This window comes from Triticum dicoccoides, chromosome 5B (assembly GCF_002162155.2).
Source record: "Triticum dicoccoides isolate Atlit2015 ecotype Zavitan chromosome 5B, WEW_v2.0, whole genome shotgun sequence".
NCBI classification, from domain to species: domain Eukaryota; kingdom Viridiplantae; phylum Streptophyta; class Magnoliopsida; order Poales; family Poaceae; genus Triticum; species Triticum dicoccoides.
This window is the reverse complement of record NC_041389.1, coordinates 524,567,623-524,592,420: the sequence shown is the minus strand read 5'-3', so window position 1 is coordinate 524,592,420 and position 24,798 is coordinate 524,567,623. Positions and strand designations below refer to the sequence as shown.

The window sequence follows — 24,798 nt, the reverse complement described above, 5'->3', positions numbered from 1 at the left end:
CTCCATGGGTGTTGTGCACAGCGGTATGGTCAGGATCAGCCTGGCATCAAACGCAAAGAAAGTGGCATCTATCTTAGGTTTGTTCCAAGTTGCATTGGTATGATCTATCAACTCCGATACTGTGGTGGGGGGTATGTTGGCCATGCACCCGTATGGTCGCATCATTTCCTTCCTAGGTAGCCAATTGTCCAACCATATGTCGTTGCTTTCACCATTTCCAATCCGCTTGATAAGACCAAGCTTCAATGTGTCGCGTCCCTCTATTAGTGCTCTCCAGATCTGGCTCGGGTGGCTTCCAAGAGAGGCGTCCAAGATGGTTGTGTTTGGATGATATATGCTCTTCACAATCCGCGCACTGAGGGAAGCAGGATCCTAAAGCATGCGCCATACCTGTCTAGCCAGCATCGCTAGGTTAAAAAGCTCAAAGTCTTTGAAGCCAAGTCCTTCCATGCTCTTGGGCTGAGTCATTGCCTTCCATGAAACCCAATGTGGTTTGCATTGCCCATTCTTACTTCCCCATCAAAATTTTCTAATCAACATGTTCAAATGCTCACAAAGCCCTCTTGGCAGTTTGAAACAAAACATCGAGAACACTGGTATTGCTTGTGCCACAGCCTTAACTAACACCTCCTTCCCTGGAGATGACATAGCCCAACTTTCCAGTCTCCAGCCCACCTATGACGTAGCCCAACTTCTAAGAATCACAGCCTTAACCAACACCTCCTTCCCTGGAGATGACATAGCCCAACTTCCCAGTCTCCAGCCCACCTATGACGTAGCCCAACTTCTAAGAATCAAAGCCGAAAAAAGCAGCCCAGCACACACAGCGCTTCGTCCTGGTCTCGCTCCTCTTCCTCCACTAAAAAAAAAGGGTCTCGCTCCTCTCGTCAGTTCAGAGCTCGTTCGCAGCCACAGAGACGCGCCGCCGCCCCGCCCCGCCGCCCCTACCCTAGGCAGCGGCAGCCTCCTCCGCTCTCCCCCGCTTGCCCACGTGCATGCAGGCGCTCCTCAGTGCGCGCGCGGACGGCAGCGTGCAGGAGCCCCGCAGCATCGCAGGCGCCAGACAGCAGCGGCAACACTCGTTGGCTGCAGTGCTTTGGTTGGCTGGCAGAAGCGGAGGCGCCGGCCGTCCGGAGCTAGGGTTCGGCTCGCTCACACAGGCGCACGCCGCCACGCGCCCCGTGCCGGAGGGAGGAGGTCGCAACCAGTCGCCGCATCCAGCGCATCGGCCGTTGGAGCCTTGGAGGGACGCCGAGGTTTAATTCCCAGATTATTTGCTTCTATTGCTTTCTTTAGTTCATTCAGTGTCGATTACAGTATGTTTGCTAGTTCGTGAACTGCTAACTGATTTAGTGTCAATTACAATTTGCTTGCAGATTTAGAAATGAAGAGAAAGACTACGAACATGCATGATTTTTATGCAAGCAGTTCAGTTACTCCTCCCCCTGCCAATGTTGAACCTAAACTTGCCCCAGCTAATGTGACTGCAAATCCCCTCCCCTTAGTTGCTGTGAGCACAATGCCTCCTGGCTGAACCCCCAAATGAGGAGATCAATGGTACCACATCTGATGAGAGTACAAACCGACCAAGGCAGCGCATATTAGAATTCCATCCAAGTCAAGTTATTAAGAATTGCATTGGAGATAAGAACTTCTCAATCCTTATTGATGAGGCTAGATATTGCTGAGTAGAAGAGCAAATGGCAGTGACTGTGAGGTAATGCATGCCATTTTTAGTGCTGTTTATAATGTACTAATAATGTTCACTAATCTGATTTCTTGATGCATGTAGATTTCTTGATGACCATGGGGAGCTTCAGGAAAGGTTCCTTGCAACTAAGCACATCAACGATTGTACATCTGCTGGAATTAAAGAAGCTTCGGTTGATGTGTTGGATTATCATGGTTTGCAGATTTCTAGGCTACGTGGACAGGGTTATGATGGGGCTTCAAATATGAGAGGAGAATTCAATGGTTTGCAAAAATTGGTTAGAGATGAAGCTCCATATGCATTTTATGTTCATTACTTTGCTTACCAGTTGCTGTTGGTGGTTGTCAATGTTGCTCAATGTAGTCCTGCTATTGCTGATTTCTTCAACTATATCCCACTTATAGTGACTCAAGTGCGTTCATCTTGCAAGAGGAAAGATGCATTACTGGCCAAACATCAAGACGAATTGTTAGATTTGATGGAGAATGGAAAGATTTCATCCGGAACCTGGTTGGATCAAGAATCTAGCCTAACAAGACAAGGAGATACTCGTTGGGGCTCACATCTTAGAACCTTGCTTCGCATATTCACAATGTGGAATGCTGTGGTGGATGTGCTAGGAATTGTAGTGGTTGATGCTCGGGAACACGCTTGTCAAGGTGGAGCTTCAGGTTTGCTTATTAAGATGGAATGCTTTGAATTTGTGGTCATCATGTTTTTCTCAATAAACTTGTTCAACACCACAAATTATCTATCACAAGCTTTGCAAAGAAAGCCATGCATTTGATCTTAGATGTGAAAGAATGCTTGCAAGACATGAGGGACAATGGGTGGGAGTCTTTATTCAGCCAAGCCAAGAGCTTTTGTGAGGCACATGACATTGATGTGCCAAATATGGATGATCTTGTTGGAGCTATGGGTCAATCCGTTCGCACTAAGAATAAGGTGACTCGACTTCACTATTACAAGGTTAGCATATTCAATGTTGCCATTGATGCAACTATCACTGAGATGAATCATCGATTCACTGAAGTTTCCACCGAGTTTATTGGATTGTATGTCTTGTCTTAATCAGCAAACAACTTCTCAAAGTTTAATGTTGACAAACTAATTCGGCTTGCTGAAATTTATGCTGAGGACTTTACAAAAGCTGACCGGTTGTTGCTAAGATTTGACCTTCCAAGATTCCTTATGAACATTAGGAGAAGTGAGGAATTTAATGGATGCCGAGATATGTCCACACTTGCTCGATTGATGGTTCAAACAAGGAAACACACATCTTTCTGGTTGGTATATCGCCTCATTGAGTTGGCGCTGATTCTTCCTAATCCTATGGCAACTGCACCAGTTGAGTGAATATTTTCGGTAATGAAGATCATCGAGACAGATTTGCACAATGAGGTATCAAATGAGTGTCTAAATGATTTAATGGCGTGCTACTGCGATAAAGAGATATTCAGAAGCAATGAAGCATTCATGATGATCAAATCATGATAGAATTCCAGAAAATGAGGGATCATAAAGGACATTTGCCTCATGAGTTTAATGTGATTTAGAGGTATATGTCAGTTTTGGTAGTGTTAATAGTCAACCGTGGACGCCTTGCTATTATACCACTAAAAATTGTGTTAAATTGGAGTATTGGACAGATGGCTTGCGTCTGGTCACTTGGGCATACATTTCTATATTATGTTTTGGAGGGGTTCTACCATAGCATTAGTAAGAAACAACACCATATCATTGTTTTGGTCTTTTAATTGTTGCTTCTCTACTACTTGATGTATTGTGTGTAAACTGTATGAAACTTTGTGGTATGGTCAAATATGTTACTAGTATTGGGCTCAAAAGAATTCATTTCATTTTGAGCACATGTTTGGCAGATATTGGCTGTTTAAATTGGCAATACCAAATTTTTAGTTCAAAATTTGATATTTTTCAAAAAATTCAGCAAAGTTCCAGTAAGTTTCCAATAATATCTGGGAAATTTTGAGCTTATTTGGACAAAAGAATTAGCAGATAATGGCCATTTTGCTAGCCAGATTCAAATTTTGGTTAAAAAATTGATATTTAATAAAAATATCAGAAAAAATCCAGTAAATACTACATCTTTCCAGTAATAATCTGGGAAAAATTGAGCTTATTTGGACAAAAGGATTACCAGAATCTGGCTATTTTGCTTGACATATTCAGATTTAGTTTAGAAGATATTTTTCAAAAGATCCAGAAACATTTCAGTAAATACTACATGTCTTGGGTAGTGATCTGCGGAATTTTGAGCTTATTTGGACAGCAGGATTAGGAGGTACTCCCTCCGTCCGAAAAAGCTTGTCCCTCAAATGGATGTATCTAGCACTAACTTGATGCTAGATACATCCATTTGAGGGACAAGCTTTTTCGGTCGGAGGGAGTAATAAACAGTGTCTACAGTGTATGGGATCGGGATGATATGTAATGAACCACTTCCGTAGTTCTGTTTAATACATATGGCCCAGCTGTTGTAGAAGATGATGAAGAACGCATTGATTTAGGCTATTATTTTACAAGATCTTGCGGCTACTTATGCACACCTCGCTTACTATAGTGCTGATTCCTCATCTCTAGAGATGGAAATCACACCATACCCTTTACTTCAGCAATGAGTTTCCATCTTTATAATAGCTACACACTTACACATGTTGTAGGCTCCAGGAAAATTACTTGCTAACACCGTACTGTAAGCTGGCTGCATTTTTTATGCAGAGAGGGCACTAATACTTGCTTTAATCAAAAAGTTGGAGCTGGAGAGTACAATTACAGTTCTAGACTAGACCATATTCTTATTTCTGGTCCATGTTTCCATCATTACAATTCCGTGGAAGGCCATGGCATTTTCCACTGCCATGTGGAGGATTGTGGGATAATGAATCATTTTAGAAGAGGGTGTTCGAAAAATATCTCAAAGTAAAGAAGGGTGAAAACTTTTCTTTATTGAGAGCAAAGTGGATAACATACAAGATTTGCTTACTAGTTATCCATAGGTGGAAAGGAGGGAGAAGTAGTTAGCTAGAAGGATTCAATCATATTCCAGTTTATATTATATTGACCAGAATACCTGAACTTCTAGTCCCTAATACCACATAATCAGCTGCTAGGTACCTCCAGAAATCCATGGATGGCTACAGAGTGTAGGTGAGTAATATTTATGTTATGTAACATTATTCCATAACTTGACTTTTCACCCTACAATATACAAGGTGAAACAAGGGTACATTATATTCTCATTCTGTAAACATAGCGAAACTTGTTGAACTACTGTATTTCTTAGTTTTCCATCAGATGCATGACTATTACTTTTCTAGTTTCTTACCTATGAACACTCTCTTTAGTTGTTTTACTGTAGAAATCAGTGAAGATCTAAATTTCTTCCCTTGTATTCTTAAGCATCTATTTGTATCTTATAATTTTCACATGGAGGAATTCTGTCCTTGGTTGGATACTTTCACTGAACTTGCTACATAGCTAGCTTTATGTTCAAGTGTACATGCATGTTAACTACTTCAACAGGAAAGATAATTAATAAAATAATATATGTGTTTATGCATACTAACTTCCATAATATTCTTCATTGTGTTTTCAATTTTTAGAGCAGATTGGTTAGAGTTTCTAGTTTCTACACCATACCTAGTTCAGATGAAGCTGTCCTTTTCTACACTAACTACCAAATTTTACTGCACTGCGAATATTATAGTAGGTTGTGATACACCTCCTCACATGATAGACTGCTATGCAACTTGATAGACCTCCTTACATGATAGACCACTTTGCAACTATGTAGTCCGGTCCTTGGCTAAGTCTGTAGTTGAGGAAAAAAAAACTGTGTAATCTGATCTTCTCCCTGCGTTCTGTAAATCGAAGGCCCAAATTTCTTTGCATTTGCTGTGTACCCATTAGCTCACCCCATACACAGACGACCTACTTAACAGGCCTTCTGCATATACAATCTACGACGGCAAACAAAAACACAAGCACTGTACCTGATCCACTTGCAGTGGAGCTGATAATTAATTAACACAAATAACAAACACCTGCAGTGGAGCCGCAGCGAAGCGTGCCTTCCCATTTAGTACTCCACTACTCCGTGCAGACACCTCACTCAGCAGTCAGAATCAACTACGCAAGCAATTATTTCACCCTCAACGATGAGAAAGTACCATGTTTATCTATAACAATCCGTGATGGTGGATCCTCATTACAATGGTGCATTACAGTAGTAGCAACCCTCTAGAGTTGATCTCTTGGTGTAGATTATAAAAAGAGAGTACTGAAGGAAGGTCCCCGAATCAAATAGTACGGTACAGCCAATTAAAGAGCAAAGTTGTAAAGAAGAATAGAAAATACATGACGATACAATGCTGATTAGGGTTCTGTCTTCGGAACAGAAAAATTCCATGGCAGCTTGAAGAATTTCAGGCCATGAATGCTTGTATAGCACGCGCTAGCTTGTCAAACAGTTGGAAACAAGTAACTCTGCTCTTACAAAATAAAAAGAGAACAAAGACCACCCAAAGACCAAGGATAAATCCTGCAGCCAGGCCAAGATAGAAAAACCTCGCCTCTACTTGATGCTTGTCAAGATCCCCTCCAAATACCTTAGGCCCTGAACAGTTCCTCGAAAGAGGAGGCCCACAAAGGTATTTGTTGCCGATGTACGATGAATTTGGATCAATGAGCGTCTGGAGCTGATTCCCGGTGGGAATTCTTCCTGATAGATTATTGTATGACAGGTTCATCTTGCTTAACATTGTCATGTCTGAGAAACCAGAAGGCATTTCTCCAGAGAGTTCATTGCATGACAGGTCGAGAGACTCCAATGATCCAAGAAAGCCAATATTCTCTGGGATCTTACCGGACAACCGATTATAGGAGATGTTCAGGTTCTTCAGATTAACTAGAGATGTTATTTCAGCTGGAATATCTCCAACTAAATTGTTGCAGGACAAGTCAAGACCAACCATATAAATGATGTTGCTAGTGTAATCAAGGTATTGACCTTTCATTACCACTTCTAAGCTATCATCATATTTTGCTCCAGCGTACGTGTCAGGGTTTGCTGGCCTTTCGTAGCTCCACGTTAAAGGGTTACCTTGTGATTGTGTCTGATCCTCAACCATAGCTTTCAAGTTACCCAATGTATGAGGTATTGATCCTGATATTCTGTTATCTGCAAGGTCCAAGTATTGCAGGTATCCAAGGTGTGTGACCTCAATTGGAATAGAACCAGAAAACACATTATGCCGCAGCCGGAGATAAGACAAATCTGGCAATTTCTTGGCTATCCATGTTGGTAACTCTCCATCAAATTTGTTATTGGCAAGATCAAGTAGAATCAACTCTGGGCAGCTCTGTAAGAATGAAGGGAATTCACCAGAAAGGTTGTTTTCATTTAAAATTATAGCTTTAATGAATCTTCCTTCGGATACCTCTGGACAGAGGGGAAATTGTCCTACAAGACAGTTCTTTGCGAGGTCCAGAACTTGCAGTAACTGCAACTGACAAATATATGGTGGTATAGTGCCATTGATACTATTCTCAGAAAGCAATAAATCCATGAGGGATGGAGCCCAAAATTGTTGCGGTAGTGGACCTGATAAAGAGTTTCTGGAAATGTCAAGCTCTATCAAATGCCTTGGTAGGTGCGGTAGAGTACCAGTGAGGTTATTGGAGTTGAGGTCAAATATTAGAGCAGAAGGCATAAATTCAAGTGTCCTTGGTAACCTGCCACTGATCTGATTACAAGAGATGTTCAAATATTGAACATTTGAAAATACAGTCCAAAACCAATCCGGGAGATGATCAACTATGCTTGCATCAGAAATGTCAAGATTAGTAATGTTGCTCTGCCCTTTAAGCCACAAAGGAAACTGAGGTCCAACTTCGCTCCGAGGGAAATAAGCCAGATGCAGTTTAAAGGGAGGAATCCAGTGCGAGTTGATCATCATGTGTAGGGAGTTGTAAGACAAGTCCAGTTCCTCCAAATTCACTGAACTGGCGAAATGTTCCTCCGATATAGAGCCATTTAACTGATTACCATCGAGATACAACTGGTTGAGTTTGCTGAGCATACCAATTTCAATAGGTATTGATCCTACAAGCCTATTTGAAGAGAGTTGAAGAATGCTCAAATTAGTCCATTGGTTAATCCACTTTGGAATTTCCCCACTGATATTGGTACAAGATAGATCTAGCAACTCTATCTTACTCCATGCGCACTGAGGCAACCCCTTCAAAACTTCTGAAATGTCTTGGTTGATCGGATTTGACCACAGTGTTAGCACTCTCAAATTGCACAGATTGTTCAGCATTTCGGTTCTTACACCTGTGAGGTAATTGCCTCCAAGTTTAAGTACCTCAAGGGAGGTCATATTTCCCATTGCATCCAGAAAAGGTTCAGAAATTATGTTATTCGTGAGATCAAGATGCCTGATGGTGCCAACATCCCAGAACCAGTAGGTTGGATTCAAGGTGTCAACCCCGTTTTCTGTTAGATCAAGCATCTCAAGTGATGTGAGGTTAGAATGCAGAATAGGTGTGTGTGGAAAGATAAGATAACATTCAGAAAGACGAAGTGCTCTCAGATTAGAAAGCATGCTAAGCACTTGAACCCAGTTGCCAACAGCGGTGAGATTCACACCACTCATGTCGAGAAACCTTAGCGAAGGAAGACGTGGTAACCACGATATATCCTCAGCATGCAATATATTATCATCAGCATAATGCACATTAGGATTCCAAATGTTGTTGAGGTCAAGATATAGTAACCTGGAGAGGTTGCCAAGTTGAGGGGGCACCTTCCCGTCGAAATCCATGGAGGAGAGGTTGAGATATACCAAGCTCGGGAGAGAGCCCAAGAATCTTGGTATCGGCACGCCTACTCCCCCAAGATAGTTCCCACTGAGATCTAGGTGCTCCAAATGACGCAGAACAAGCAAGGAAGAACTTATCTCTCCACGCATCCCATGAGAGTTGTTGGAGAACACGGGAGCGAACAGATCATCCAAGAAGAAACTGTTGCGGAGGTTGAGCTCGACAACATGGCCTGTTGTGTTGCTGCACCTGACGCCGCCCCAGAGGCAGCAGTCCTGGCCACTCCACGAGGCGAGGAGGCCCTGCGGATCTTTTCTGATGCCGGCTCGAAATGAGAGCAGCGCATCCCTCTCATCTGTGAAGCACCCACTGCCGGCTTCTTGTGCATAGACAGAGGAGGAGGCGGCCGTGGTGGGCCTGGTGGCTAGCACAAGCAGGAGCCAACAGGAGACTGCAGCTGCATCCATGGATGGAGGATGTCTGGGTTTGGGAAGGGGGTTGTTGTTCTGTGGCTTCGGTAAGCCAGTCAACCAGTATTTATATCTGAAGAAAGGTAGTAGGATTCTGTGGCTTTGCTTAGGCCAGCCAACCAGTACTTCTCTGAAGAAAGATACTACTAGTAATTGCATGCTGAAAAAGCGAGTCAACCATGAGGCTATCAGAAAGAGAAATTCTTGTCCCTACATTTAAAGTTCCTGATTGAGGGCAACAGCAAACGGCGTCCTCTTACCTTGACTTGACTTGCAGTCAACCTCCTTAAGAATAACCATTTCCTCTCTTTCCATATCCTCCTGCGTACCAGAATCACCATGGTGTCAAAGTCCTCCTTCAGTTTTTCTGGGGCCCTCTTCTTGCATGTAGCCACCACCATTCATCAGGTCTCTCTGGGAAGAGGGCATTCCGCGCCAGCCCAATCGCCTACCTTAGACCAAACCTGCGGCTGAAAACCATCCTTGTTAGTTCGCTGAAGGCTTCGAAACTTTACACGCGAGGGAATTAACTCATCGAGCAGCGGTTCGTAAGCGCTCGTGCAGTCACAAATCACAACAAACCGACGCCTGTGTCTATTCCTTTGTGCGAATGTACATGCAGCTATTCATCATACAAATAAGCAAATGCAATACTCGCATGTTTCGAGAACCAAGTTTTGTATTAGCTCATGTTGAGTTGATCTGCTGATACATGCGCGCTCTCCTTGCAGAGGGAGATCGACAGGAAGAACCTTCCTGGAAGGCGTGCCTTTGCTTCAGCGAGCGGCGTTGCGAGCTCATGAAGCAAGGGGGGCGTTGCACGACCGCCCCTGCATTTCTGCGGATTGCGGATGCCAGCGAATCTGAATAAGAAACGGAGGAACGATGCTCAAGATTCGTTCTTCCTGGAGAAGATAAACCTTTGGCAGATGCTTTTGCGCCATGATTGGCTCCCTTTGTTCGTCCAGTAAATACTACAAAACTGCCGGGCTGGACGCTGGGCGCTAGCTAGCTACTTGATTAACTTGGTATATACATTGTCGTTGATCGTGCGTAGTCTTCGTTAGGTTCTGCCAGCAATCGTGTTTTTACATCACTTGGATACTTTCTGCTTTGCAATGCCTGTTCCTCCATTATGCCAAATTATACTCCTATATGGGAGGCGTTTTGAAAACACAAATTTGCATGGACAAACACATGCTGCCGGAGAAGGCCTCCTTCTGATGAAGAATAGGCATTACCTGCTCCACCTGCTCCTGTCTCCATGTGTGACATATTAGCAGTTGAAAGCAAAGCAAACCTATTTTTATTTGCACTCGGTCTTAGAATAATAGAAGTTCACATGGCATGGATGCGAGTGCAACTGTGAGACATCAACCTTTATGCTTGTTCGATTGAACTGGAAAGAGTTACATATGTTCTTCTGAGTGATTTATGTATGATTCTCAGATGCCTTGACATGTGGTGGGCAGGGCACTACCTCAACGACTGGAAATGGAGCAGCTTGCATGACAACGCCAATTGCTGAAGCTACACCCGCTGCTGCTACTGTTACTGCACCTACAGGTTCAGAGCCAGCATCGGATCGGATGTTTCTAGGTACATCGACAGCAAGACAACGAGACCAAGGTTAGTCATAGCGAAATTAGGGTAGTGTCAAAAAACTTCTTACATTTCGGGACGGAGGGAGTATATTATACTTCAACTTTTTGATTTTTGTTTCGACTTATGTCATAGTTTGTTTCTCTTTGTTGATGGCAGACTTGAGAGTGTCAACCAATTTTATTGTAGCCTTTTGAAATCCATCCCTCTGTCTGACTGCATACAGGTTTTTACTTCTGCCCCTACTCTGCGCTACCTGTTCTACGACAATTTTTACGGTTCAATGGATTTGTGTAGGTCACATGGCTGGCGTATTTTATCTTGCCCGTCATGAGGCCTGCCTACTGGAATTAGCTGCCTTTCTAATGGTGGCCTAATGCTTCTTTTTTTTTAACTTTCCCACTTGTACTAACATATTCTCAATCTACCAGAGGCTACATTATCTTTGCCTACAATGTATTCGTATTGCTTTTGTATGTTGAATATGTTGACAATCAAATACCACAATCTTCAGATTAGATGATGCTTCCTATAGACTGTAGCACGTTGAGCAGGGTGAAGAGCATTTACAGGACATTCATTTGATTTTTAGTGCACCTGCGACTTGCCAATGTATCTTCATACTTGCGAGGCAGGTTGAAATATAATTTTGTAAACAAAAGAAGGGTCGACACATAGTTCATCATCACTTCATTATGTACACACAAACAAGAACATACAAGGGCTACAGCATCACGTTCAGATGGACGCCATCACGCCAACACACGAGAAATCTACCACACCCTGCGCAGCCGCCCCGGCCTACCCCATGCATGCCGTCGGCTTCACGCGGTGCCGTCGACGCGGGCCTTGGTGACGCCGGCGCAGGCGTCCACGAAGTCGCCGTCGATGAAGTCGGTGGAGAAGACCTGCAGCTTGCCGCCGAGGCCCCTGGCGAAGGCCTGGGCGATGAAGAAGCGCGCGAAGCGGTGGATGCGCCGCGTCACCGGCTCGACGAGCAGGACCGGGTTGTCGGTCTGTGGCGTCAGCGTGTTCTCCACCCGGTACAGGTACCTCCGGGCGGCCGCCGGGTCGGGCTGCTGCGCGAGGGACGCGAGGTTGCCGTCGAACTTCTTCTCCGGCAGGTCCGTGTTGATCCAGTTGTCCCTCAGGTACCCGCCGCTCCAGAGCGGCCCGCCGCGCGCCGGCGCCGGCGAGTTGCGCGGCTTCCACACGCAGATCACCCGCCTGGGGAGCAGCTCGGCTATGGTCTTGCGGAACACGGCGTCGTCCTGCGGGATCAGGTGCTCGCCCAGCCGCTCCACGAGGTACTTGGCGAACTCCGGCGGGTCCTCGTGGCCGAACTCGGTGCGCACCTCGAGGACGACCACCTCGGCCACGGTCTCGGCCAGGAACCGCCGCACGTCGTCGATGACGACGTCGACGGTGTAGCTCGCCACGAGCGGGCCGTGGCAGACGCGGCGGTCCTTCTGCACGCGGACGTCGAGGAGGCGGCAGCCGGTGGCGAGCTGGTCGTAGACGGAGAGCGACTGGCACTGCGCGAAGGGGCGGGTGACGAAGGGGACGCCGATCTCGGCGGTGGCGGAGTTGTGGGTGCCCGGCCACACCACCTGGTGCACGCGCAGCCGCTCCGGCCCGAGCTCCGCCATCCACGTCTTGCGGTCGGCCGGGCGGTGCCCCGACCCCGGGAAGTCCTGGCCCGAGGCCGACTGGCGCCTGGCCAGCGCCTGCTGCTGGCTCGCCACGTCCTTGACGCGGTTGACCTGCCCCGAGAAGAAGGCGCCTATGGCGGCCATCCTAGCTATGCAAAGAAGAGCTAGCTAGCTAGCTAGCTCTGACCTTGGCGTTCGTCGCGAGCTCGAGATCGCTGTGTCACCGGTGCACTAGCTTGACGACGAGGTACAAGCTGTGGAGATATATATGGTTGATGGTTGGTGTGTTGTGAGCTCGGAATCGGATGGGTCGGGGCCTGGCTAGGAGGAGGAGGAGGAAGCCAGGCGCGTTGTTTGTTGGCCGGACTTCTGGTTGACCTGGCTAGCTCTGATCTCGACAGATTGTATTGTACTCCCTCCGTAAACTAATATAAGAGCATTTAGATTACTATTTTAGTGATTTAAACGCTCTTATGTTAGTTTACAGAGGGAGTATATATATACTGAGTACGTCGTTGTGATCGCCGAGGCCGAGCTGGATGTGGATTGGTGGCGCGAAAACTCGAGCTTTAGCTATGGATGGGCATAGACACGTCCTACTGTACCTCGGAGTATATGGCTGTTGATCGACTTCGTTAGAGCTTAGCCTAGCACCCACATGGCAAACGTGCGTGGTCAACAACCTTCTTATAATTTCATAGTAGGAGGAGGAGCACATGATTTCTTTTTGTTAGATGGATGGAGGAGGACGCGAGGCAAGTTCTTTGCGAGCGCGTTTCCATTTGTTAGTTGGTCGAGATCACTAGTTGGTCTGACCGGCGTTAGGTAGGAGTAGATGCTGTGCTACTGGCTAACTGGCAGGATGGCCGGACACCATTCTTTTTGCAGATGCGGCGGTGAGCACCATTACAAACTTTGTTCGCCACGCACCAACGGAGGGGGTTTCCTTCGAGGGATATATAGCTGTTTTTTTAATGATGATGAAGGCCCGACCACCCTAGGACCATTTTTTTTCGCCGGTTGTAAAAAATCGCCCCAGCCATGCATCCAAGACTTCCTTTTTTGCCGGTTTTGGACAAAAATAGCCCCGGCAACCTCAGGCCACACACTAATAGAAAAAGGGTTAAAATTGAGCCGGCACTAATGTGACCATTAGTGCCGGTTCCAACGGCTAGGCAGGCCACTCTCTTTAGTACCGGTTCGTGCGGAACCTTTAGTACTGGTTCGTGCACGAAGCGGTACTAAAGAGAGTGGTGGCAGGATGTTGTCAGACTGGGGCGCGTCCAGCACCTTTGCCACGAACCGGTACTATAGGTCATCCTACATATAAACCATTCGTCTAGCTCGCTCTGTTCTTCCCCCTTTCCCCTCTCCTCCTCTCTGTTCTTCCTCTCTTCCCCTCATGCTCATCACACATTTTGCCCAAATTTTGTCAAGATTTGAAGGCCCCCATCCATTCAAGTGATCACAAAGGTTAGCAGCTTTGTCCTTTCATCTCTCATTGCTAGATTAGCTCTTGCAATGCTTTATATAGTGATTGATTTGTGGGTTTTAGTAATTTGGGAGGAATTATATGTGGTAGTTTATTTGATTTATATGCAATTTGAAAGGTAAGAAAGAAAGGCAAGCATTTCAAAGGTGAGGCGGATCATCGGACGAAGCCTCGCCACCGTACTGGTGCTGATGTACATGATATGGTCAAGGATTTGAAGGTAATCTTGGAAAGTGTCCTGGCGGACAACCTGTTCCGAAGGATGTTTACGGACGCGCACCCATGTGGAAGAAGAAATCTATATTTTGGGACCTGCGCTATTGGAAAGACCTAGAGGTCTGCTCCACAATCGACGTGATGCACGTGACGAAGAATCTTTGCGTGACCCTGCTTGGCTTCTTGGGCGTGTATGGGAAGACAAAAGATACACCGGAGGCACGGGAGGACCAGCAACGTATGCACGGAAAAGACGACATATATCAGGGTCATGCATGATGGCGATATTGAAGATGACCTGTACTTGCTGTCTCAGTTACCATCTTCGAATATAATGACTTTCAAAGGGTACGAGATAAATGGGAATACATTTTACACAATTGCCCAAGATAAGAAGAGCACCAACCAAAACAGTGGTGTCCGCTTTGATGCAACAACCAACACGGGAAATGAAACATATTATGGTTACGTAGAGGACATATGGGAACTTAACTATGGAGGTGGTTTGAAGGTCCCTTTGTTTCGGTGCAAATGGGTTAATATGACACGAGGCGGCGTAACAGAAGACCCGTAGTACGGAATGACAACAGTGGATCTCAACAATCTTGCGTATGCAGACGAACCATTCGTCCTAGCCAATGATGTGGCGCAGGTTTTCTATGTGAAAAACATGTCTACCAGGCCGAGAAAAAGAAAAGATAAGAAAGCGAATGCATCATACGATGAGCCAAAGCGCCACATAGTTCTTTCAGGGAAAAGAAACATCGTGGGAGTGGATGACAAGACAGACATGTCAGAAGATTATGAAAAGTTTGATGAAATTGCTCCATTCACAATGAATATTGATCCGAGCATCCAGTTAAATAATGACGATTGTCCATGGTTATGGCGCAAATGGACACACACGAAGAAAAAGTTTCACACTCAAAGATCCCACTCAGGGATGTGATAGGCTTCATCATCATCACTTTCTTCTGTAGCGACTTTCCGGACTTATATATCTGAAAAGTGCCGCTTCGAACAAACCGGAGGGAATCTTTGTAATAGTTAGGGTACTTATGTGTTTTGGTATTTGAAACGCGAAGAAATTTTATGTGCAAAAACTGGATGCACTTCATCTACAAATTAGTTCGTCAAATAATTCAAATTTAAAAACTACTGGCACTAACAGAAAGTTTGTAATTTTTTGTAACTATAGAAAAAATATTCAGAAATAAATAAATGAAAATAAATAAAGTAGAAAAGAAAAAAAAACTAAATTTTTGTTGAGACAAAAACTAAATAATTTTTTTAAACTATTCAAATTTGAAAACTACGGACACTAACAAAAAGTTTGTAATTTTTTGCACCTAAAGAAAAAATATTCAGAAATAAATAAAGTAGAAAAGAAAAAAAAACTAATTTTTCATTGAGACAAAAACTAAATAATTTTTTTAAACTATTCAAATTTGAAAACTACTCGCACTAACAGAAAGTTTGTAATTTTTTGTACCTAAAGAAAAAATATTCAGAAATAAATAAATGAAAATAAATAAAGTAGAAAAGAAAAAAACTAAATTTTTATTGGGACAAAAACTAAATAAAAAAGCCCACCTATTGGGCCACAACGGCCTGCATACGACTAGTAACCCAACCTGTAGTTGGGCCAGGATGCAGGCCCGCAGGGCCCAGTAGGCCCACAGGGCAGAGAGACAGAGTTAGGCCCAGAAGCCTGCTATAGAGAGGAGTTCGAGAGAGCAGCCGCACCGGGTGTCGGTGTCAAAACCGGCGGATCTCGAGTAGGGGGTCCCGATCTGTGCGTCTAAGGCTAATGGTAACAGGAGGCAGGGGACACGATGTTTTACCCAGGTTCGGGCCCTCTCGACGGAGGTAAAACCCTACTTCCTGCTCGATTGATCTTGATGATATGAGTATTACAAGAGTTGATGTACCACGAGATCGTAGAGGCTAAACCCTAGAAGCTAGCCTATGCTGATTATGATTGTTCTTGTCCTACGGACTAAACCCTCCGGTTTATATAGACACCGGAGGGGGCTAGGGTTACACAGAGTCGGTTATAAAGAAAGAGATCTAATATCCGGATCGCCAAGCTTGTCTTCCACGCAAAGGAGAGTCCCATCCACACACGGGACGAAATCTTGAGTCTTGTATCTTCACGGTCCAACAGTCCGGCCAAAGTATATAGTCCGGCTGTCCGGATACCCCCTAATCCAGGACTCCCTCAGTAGCCCCTGAACCAGGCTTCAATGACGATGAGTCCGGCATGTAGATTGTCTTCGGCATTGCAAGGCGGGTTTCATCTCCGAATACTCCAAAGTAAACCCCAAACACTTAAATCGTGTCCAGCTTTGCAAGACGAATTTCACATACCACCATAGAGAGAACGATATTCCATAAATATAATCTGCTGACAACTTTAGATAACGTGCCATCACACCATGGTCGAGTCATTATTTGAACCGTTTTCCCACAACCAGCCACCGCACATATTGCGAGGCGGCTTCCTCGGCACGTCTTGTCGAAGCAGAGATCATGTCCCCTTATCACGGGATTCTCATCAATACGGGTATGGGTAACCCAACCGCGCCATCAATCGTGGCGCTTGGGAAACAAGTGATTTTTAACGGGCAAGTGGGGAGGCGCACCGTTTTCGTCGCCTCTATAAAGGGATAAGGATTCCCCATTTTTACCCACGCCTTCTTCCTCCTTCGCTTATCCATTCTCGCACCCTCGAGCTCCAGCGCCCTAGTTCACGCCTTCTCCGCACAGCCAAACATGTACGGAGTAGGAGGCAAGTGGGTGGCCTCCACCGTCAAGGAGGAGCATATTACGAAGCTCCGGGCGGCCGGATACTTGGCCGCAGATATCGCGCACCGGCTGCCGGACGCAGGGCAGATTATTCCGACTCCGAGATCCCACGAGAGGGTCGTGTTCCTCGCCCACTTCGTCCGTGGACTGGGATTCCCTCTCCACCCATTCATCTGTGGGCTCATGTTCTATTACAGGCTGTATTTTCACGATCTGGCCCCTAACTTCATCCTCAACATCTCGGCGTTTATCGTCGTGTGCAAGGCCTTTCTCCGCATCAGGCCCCCTTTTCGCCTGTGGCTAAAGATCTTCAACGTAAAGCCAAAGATTGTGGTCGGCCAGCAGGCGAAGTGTGGTGGCGCCATGGTGGGCAAGATGCCCAATGTCACCTGGCTCGAAGGCTCCTTTGCGGAGACTGTGAAAGGGTGACAGTCGGGGTGGTTCTACATCACCGAGCCGCGCGACGCCAGCTGGGTGGCGGCCCCCGAATTCCGATCCGGCATCCCTGTGCGGCTCACTTCCTGGAAGAGGAAGGGCCTGGCCTGGGGCGCATCTGCGGAGCTGACCGGACTCCAGAACTGCATCCAAAACATGATAACCAAGAGTATCAAACTGGTCAATGTGATCCAGGTCATGCTATTCCGCTAGATTCTCCCGTGTCAGAGACGGGCATTCAACCTGTGGGAGTTTGACGCGGTCCAACACCAGACACTGCAAGAGCTCTTTGACACAACGCACAAAGATGCCTGGAAGGTGTTGTTCAAGGCCAGCGAAGTTCCTGCTCCCACCTCTGAGGACCGCGGACTTAGCGCCAGGCGCCAGGCTAACGCGGTAAGCATTCTACATTTCAAGATGTGCCTTTCCTCAGTACATTCGTGGGAGGAGCTTAGGCCACTGTGCTAATTTTAACAGGAATATGTGGCGACGGCGGAGCGGATCGACTGTCCGGCTCCGTTGCCAGAGGACCCAGCAGACGAACTCCTGACAGAGATGCTGGCTCCGGCACCCTATGAGGTGCCGGAGAAGAAGGCCAAGAAAAAGGCCACGAGGACCAGAAGAAGTTCACGGCGCAACATGGTGCCGGACTCATTGTTCGAAGACAGCAGGGTGCACTCCTCCAACGACAACGAGGAGGAGGAGCAGGAGGAGGAGGAGGAAAACCCTCTCCCCGAAAACGAAGGGGGAAGAAGAGGAAGGCCACCCTTTCCGGGGAGGCCGAAGGGTCCAAGAAGGGACGGACCCTCCCTCCGGACCACTCTACTACCGCCGCCTATAGCGAGGAGGAGTGGCTACCCAGGGGCAAGCCCCTGGTGAGATCGTAAGTATCCGCACTCTGCAATACTTTTAGTGCGACTTAGCTTCATAGTTTGTTATAACGCCGAACACGTGTATGCAGTCCGGCCAGGGCCCATCCCGAGGTATCCTCTTCGGATGGGTCTTTGAGCGATTCGGTGATGAATTCGCTCCCGACGGCCACTTCCCCTCGGCCCGCGGATGACATGGAGGTGTGGTCCCAAAGGGTCTCAGAGCTGGGGGAGGCGACTCTGGAGACGCCCCAAGGCGAAATTCCAGACGCCGGGCACATGGGGCATAAGATCCCCACAGATTATGCCGACGAGAGCCGCAACAAGTTGGGCTCCCAGCCGGACACTATACCGGAACCTCCAAATGTTCCGGATTCAGGTAGGCAACCCCTTGCTAAGGAGGGCGAGCCGGCCGTGCTGATGAATTCCGTTGCGCCAGAGGCGTCGGATAGTCTGCTGGAAGTGCTTCGTGGCGCTTCCATGGATGAAGAGCACCGTACTCTTATGAGTGCGGTAATTCAAAAGGTTCGGTCCGCCAAAAGCGGATTGACCGAAGCCTGCACCAGCCTCCTGACAGGCTCTGAGGTAAGTAATCAAAAGTGTGAGAAATTATCACCCAATAGATAGTAGCCCCTGATACTCTGTTTGGTGTTCGGAAAGAAAAGCCAAACGGAGGGTCAACTCTAAACCGCAGGAGTCTAACAGTATGTGTCTATGTGAATAAGCAGGCAGTGCTACTTGTCGCTGCTGCTCGTACAACAGAGGTCACCGGACTCAAACGGGACCTGGAGTAGGCCGAAGAGGAGCTCAGCCTCACGAAGAGGCAGCTCGAAGAGAACAAAGGTGAGTGATACCCCGTTCACATATCATATAGGGGAGAAAAAATTGGTGACGCTAACAAAAAGCGTCATGATTTTGTAATAGGGGCCACGACCAAAGTGGCGGCCCTGAAGAAAGCGCTATCCGAGGCCGAAGACAAGGCGGCCACGGAGCGCATTGAGCGTGAAAAGCAAGATGCTAGGGTGGGCGAGGTACAGCAAGAGCTCCAGGAGCTCGGCAAGAAGTTTGAGTCCTTGGAGCGTGACTTCAAGACGAAAGAGTCTGAGCTTGCGAAGGCCCTTTTGAGCATGAAAGACGCCAAGGCTGAAGCCCAAAAGGCCCAGCAGGAAATCGATGCGGCCAAGAGGATAGCGGCGGGTAAGGCATTCATTATGCAAAGCAAGCATGTGGAGGAGACATTTATTTTACTTACCCGAATTCGAAGCTCTCCAGGGGCATTCGTAGATCTGCCATGCAGCATATCAGATGCCATGGAGTTCTACCGTGCCGAAGAGGGGAGATCAACGGAGAAGCTGTTCTGGTCCCAGTATGCTGGAGTCGAACACCCAATGCCTCTGAGTGACCAACTGAAGCAATTGGTTGAACTCCACAGAGCGGCCGAAGTGGCCATGAAGGATTTCATAGCCCGGATGTGGCCTGGTAAGCCCCTGCCCGCCAGCTACTTCGTCCTTATAAAGCGGATGGTAAATGCCTGTCCGTGGCTTGAAGTTATCAAGCGATCTGTTTGCATTGAGGCTGCCCTCCGGGCCTTTGCCCGTGCAAAGATGCATTGGGCCAAGCTGGATGCAGAGAAGCTGGTGAAGGATGGACCGCCGGAGGGCAAGGCGCATCGCTACCCTGAGAAATATTATGATGGCATTATGAAAGGCCTCGCCTCGTGGCCGATGAATGTACCAAGGACACAATCTTTGAGTGAATGTACTCATGTCATCTTTGTAATATTAAAACAAATTTGTTTGCGCTATATGGCGCTTTGTTGATTTAAAATATTACCTTCTGTGCGGCTGTTTATAAAATTCTGAAAGTAGGCCAGTCGTTGGCTTCCGCCCCCACGTAACTAGTACCGGGGTGTTCGTGGAAAACCCAGACACTCTTTATCCAAATTTTGGTCCTTGAAGGAGGTGTTTGGCGCAGCGAACAAGGCAATCGGACTATGCGACTTTATAACTCTCACTTAACTATAGAAGTCTACAATTTTAAATTTCAGCGAAGCCCCTAGAATTCGGAAAGCCGAATTGGGGCGCTATACACGCCTAAATTGGACAAGGCCGATTCCTCCCCTGAAGCGGAAAATATCTTTAAGGATTTAAGACCTCTCGAACAGCGACCAAACTCTCGCCGCATCATGACAGTCAGTTTTCACCTTTCTCTACTGAGGTGCTCGTCCGAAAGAATCGGGACACAATCGCAGTAGTTCTCCCTGCGCTACCTTAGCAGATATAACGGAACGTAAGGTACCAAAACAAGGGAGCCGGGCAAACCCAACTACCCAAGACATGATTCGGAGCTGATGCATATAATCCTATAAGTTCGGGGTGCCGCACTGTTGAAAGTGTTTGGACTTGTCTTGCCATATTATAGGGCACCATAAGAAGCCCCTGGCAAACTGAACGTACCAAAGTGTACGAATTCAATATTAAATAAACATTTATAGAAAAAATGTGAAGATAGGAATAATAAGATGACGCTATATATTATTTCCCATTGATAAATCATATGTCCAAGCGTATGTGTACAATTAATGCATTAAGCAGAAGCAAATAGGACTATTTGACATGTCCTATCCAAGGGCGGGCCGCATGCGGGTATGTAAAACAGGTATAATGATTACTGATAGATACCACCTGGGTATTCCCTGTGTGCGCAAAGCCTTTTGCCTCCTTGGTTTTCTCTCCTGTGATGAGCCCAATGATCTAGTCTTCTGAGGGGGCTGCCCGTAAGTAGGGTCCTGAAAGAGAAAGACAGTTATTTAAAGTATGTGGCGGTTGAATCCGCACTGTGGACCGCGTCACCGTTGCGCCTCCGCCTATGCCCATGGTATTTTGAGTGCGTAATTGTGTACGCGCAGCACAAATGCTGCCTAAATGGGGCTAGTGCGGAGGCTGGACTGCTAGTCGTGCTCTTGGCGTGCCTGGCGATGCTATTGCAGGCTACTCCGCTTTACGGTGTTCGAGGTTGTTGTCTCCGGATTGGTGGTTTGCCGGAGAAGGCTGCTTTGTACTTCTGCCGCGAGGGCCGTAGTGTGCTCTTCTGTACAGAGAGAGCGGTCTGTGTTTCGATTGACTGTTATAACCCCGCGAGGTCCTGGCATCTTGAGCTTGAGGTATGCATAGTGTGGTACCGCATTGAATAGAGCGAATGCGGTTCGTCCAAGCAGTGCATGATAGCCACTACGGAAAGGGACAATATCGAAGATTAACTCCTCGCTTCGGAAGTTATCCGGGGATCCGAAGACCACTTCCAGTGTTATGGAGCCCGTACAACGGGCCTCTACTCCCGGAATTACACCTTTGAAGGTGGTTTTGATGGGCTTGATCCTTGAAGGGTCGATGCCCATTTTGCGCACTGTGTCCTGATAAAGCAGGTTCAGGCTACTGCCACCGTCCATAAGGACTCGCGTGAGGTGGAATCCGTCAATGATTGGGTCTAGGACCAATGCGGCTGAACCACCGTGACAGATGCTAGTAGGGTGATCCCTGCGATCAAAAGTGATCGGACAGGCTGACCATGGGTTGAACTTTGGGGCGACTGGCTCCATCGCATAGACGTCCCTTAGTGCTCGCTTTCGTCCCCGTTTGGGAATGTGGGTGGCATAGATCATATTGACCATTTTCACCTGGGGAGGAAATTTCTTCTGTCCCCCCGTGTTTGGACGCCGTGGCTCCTCGTCATCGTCGCTGTGCAGCCCCTTGTCCTTGTTCTCGGCATTTATTTTGCCAGCCTGTTTGAACACCCAGCCATCTCTGTTAGTGTGGTTTGCTGGCTTATCAGGGGTGCCGTGAATTTGGCACGAGCGATCAAGTATGCGGTCCAGACTGGCCGATCCCTGATTGTTTCTTTTGAACGGCTTTTTCCGATGACCGGATTTTGAGCCACTGAATCCGGTGTTGACTGCCGAGTCCTCGGCGTTGTCGCCATTGTTCCGACGCTTGTGTCTGTTGCGCCGTGGCTTGCCGTTACTATCGCGGACGTCTGAAGTGCCGGAGGATCTAGGCATGGTGCTACTGCGAGCCAACCAGCTGTCCTCGCCCTCGCAGAAGCGGGTCATGAGTCTCGTGAGGGCCGCCATGGACTTCTGTTTTTCTTGGCCGAGGTGTCGGGCGGGCCAATCATCGCGGATATTATGCTTAAAGGCCGCCAAGGCTTCGATGTCCGGACAGTGGACAATTTGGTTCTTTTTAGTTAGGAACCGAGTCCAAAATTTCCTGGCTGACTCTCCGGGCTGTTGGGTAATGTGACTCAAGTCATCAGCATCCGGTGGTCGCATGTAGGTGCCCTGGAAGTTGTCGAGGAACGTGTCCTCCAGGTTTTCCCAACTACCGATGGAATTTGCCGGCAGGCTATTTAGCCAGTGTCGGGCCAGTCCTTTGAGTTTAAGGGGAAGATACTTGATGGCATGTAGATCGTCACCGCGGGCCATGTGAATGTGGAGAAGGAAATCTTCGATCCATACTGCGGGGTCTGTTATGCCATCGTATGGTTCGATGTTTACGGGTTTAAACCCTTCTGGGAATTCGTGATCCATCACTTCGTCAGCAAAGCAGAGGGGGTGTGCGGTGCCTCTATGCCTGGCTATGTGGCTACGCAGTTCGAATAGGTCTGCTTGGCTATGTTCGGCCCGGCCGGGCTTGTTGATAGTGTATCTGACATGAAGATCATCGTCACGTGTTGGGGCGCACCCCCGCGATCTGTAATCGATCTTGGATGTCCTACCTTGTTTTCCAGTATGCCTCGCAGGTCCTGCCTATTGCCCTAGGCCGTAGTGTATTGGCGTTGGGGTGCGGGCTGGTATTCAGGCTGATACACCATTTTATCCCGGCCACGAGGTGGTCGGTCAGCCTCGTCCTGTGCTGGTAGTATAGGCTCCTCCTCGAGTTGAGGTAGCAACTTGTGCTTTGGGTAACCTTTGGTGTGGTGCTCGAGTCTATATTCCTCGGCTGCCAGGACTTCGGTCCATCTGTCCGTGAGGAGATCTTGATCAGCTTGGAGCTGCTGCTGCTTATTTTTCAGGCTTCTTGCAGTGGCCATAAGCCCGCGCTTAAAGCGCTCCTGCTCTACGGGGTCCTCAGGCACGCCGAATTCATCGTCGCCGAGGCTCACCCGTCTTCGGAGGGGGCATATAGTTATCCTCCTCTAGGTATCCGTCCGTCTCCTGTTCGTCTAGGCTAACTTGCCCGTCTTCATGTTCGGCCTGCTCGAAGGCAGGCTGATTAGGATTGTATTCATCTTTGGCACCATCCGGATTGTTTTCGTCTCCTGTGCCGGTATTGCTGTGGCGGGGCTTAGAGCGGCGCTGATGACGCCCATGTTTTGACTTCTTCCTTGAGGGGTTATCCTCCTTTGCCTCATCGCCATTGGTTTCTTTGGGAGTGTCCACCATATATATTGAAGGAAATATGCCCTAGAGGCAATAATAAAGTTATTATTTATTTCCTTATTTCATGATAAATGTTTATTATTCATGCTAGAATTGTATTAACCGGAAACATAATACATGTGTGAATACATAGACCAACATAACGTCACTAGTATGCCTCTACTTGACTAGCTCATTAATCAAAGATGGTTATGTTTCCTAACCATAGACATGTGTTGTCATTTGATTAACGGGATCACATCATTAGGAGAATGATGTGATTGACATGACCCATTCCGTTAGCCTAGCACTTGATCGTTTAGTATATTGCTATTGCTTTCTTCATGACTTATACATGTTCCTGTAACTATGAGATTATGCAACTCCCGTTTACCGGAGGAACACTTTGGGTACTACCAAACGTCACAACGTAACTGGGTGATTATAAAGGAGTACTACAGGTGTCTCCGAAGGTACATGTTGAGTTGGCGTATTTCGAGATTAGGTTTTGTCACTCTGATTGTCGGAGAGGTATCTCTGGGCCTCTCGGTAATGCACATCATTATAAGCCTTGCAAGCAATGTGACCAAATGAGTTGGTTACGGGATGATGCATTACGGAACGAGTAAAGAGAGTTGCCGGTAACGAGATTGAACTAGGTATTGGATACCGACGATCGAATCTTGGGCAAGTAACATACCGATGACAAAGGGAACAACGTATGTTGTTATGCGGTTTGACCGATAAAGATCTTCGTAGAATATGTAGGAACCAATATGGGCATCCAGGTTCCGCTATTGGTTATTGACCGAGAATAGTTCTAGGTCATGTCTACATAGTTCTCGAACCCGTAGGGTCCGCACGCTTAAGGTTTCGATGACAGTTATATTATGAGTTTATGAGTTTTGATGTACCGAAGGAGTTCGGAGTCCCGTATGAGGTCGGGGACATGACGTGGAGTCTCGAAATGGTCGAGACGTAAAGATCGATATATTGGACGACTATATTCGGAGTTCAGAAAGGTTCCGAGTCATTCGGGTATTTTTCGGAGTACCGGAGAGTTACGGGAATTCGCCGGGGAGTATATGGGCCTTATTGGGCCATACGGGAATAGAGGAGAGAGGCCGAAAGGAAGGAGGGGCGCAGCCCCCCTCTGGTCCGAATTGGACAAGGGGTGCAGCCCCCTTTTCCTTCCTCCTCTCCCCCTCTTTCCTTCTCTCCTACTCCAACAAGGAAGGGAGGGGAGTCCTACTCCCGGTGGGAGGAGGACTCCTCCTGGCGCGC

At 47.3% G+C, this 24,798-nt stretch overlaps 2 protein-coding genes and 1 long non-coding RNA gene across 3 annotated transcripts; 1 reads left to right on the top strand and 2 right to left on the bottom strand.

The window, feature by feature from the left end:
* The first annotated feature begins 904 nt into the window (after positions 1 to 904).
* Positions 905 to 3,550, top strand: LOC119311338. The gene is made up of 3 exons (XR_005151002.1): positions 905 to 1,256; positions 1,377 to 1,717; positions 1,793 to 3,550. It is a non-coding gene; the product is annotated as an uncharacterized LOC119311338 (long non-coding RNA).
* Positions 3,551 to 5,272: 1,722 nt separating this feature from the next.
* Positions 5,273 to 9,365, bottom strand: LOC119311336 (receptor-like protein EIX2). The gene has a single exon (XM_037586980.1). The coding sequence runs from the start codon at positions 9,181 to 9,183 to the stop codon at positions 6,157 to 6,159; it is 3,027 nt and encodes a 1,008-aa protein (XP_037442877.1). The 5' UTR covers positions 9,184 to 9,365; the 3' UTR covers positions 5,273 to 6,156.
* Positions 9,366 to 11,301: 1,936 nt separating this feature from the next.
* Positions 11,302 to 12,597, bottom strand: LOC119305989. Its single transcript, XM_037582356.1, has one exon. The coding sequence runs from the start codon at positions 12,420 to 12,422 to the stop codon at positions 11,451 to 11,453; it is 972 nt and encodes a 323-aa protein (XP_037438253.1). The 5' UTR covers positions 12,423 to 12,597; the 3' UTR covers positions 11,302 to 11,450.
* Between the last annotated feature and the right edge of the window lie 12,201 nt (positions 12,598 to 24,798).

Coding starts and splice junctions, on each gene's coding strand:
- LOC119311336 (XM_037586980.1), bottom strand. CDS start 9,183: ATGCAATTACTAGTAGTATCTTTCTTCAGAGAAGTACTGGTTGGCTGG.
- LOC119305989 (XM_037582356.1), bottom strand. CDS start 12,422: ATGGCCGCCATAGGCGCCTTCTTCTCGGGGCAGGTCAACCGCGTCAAG.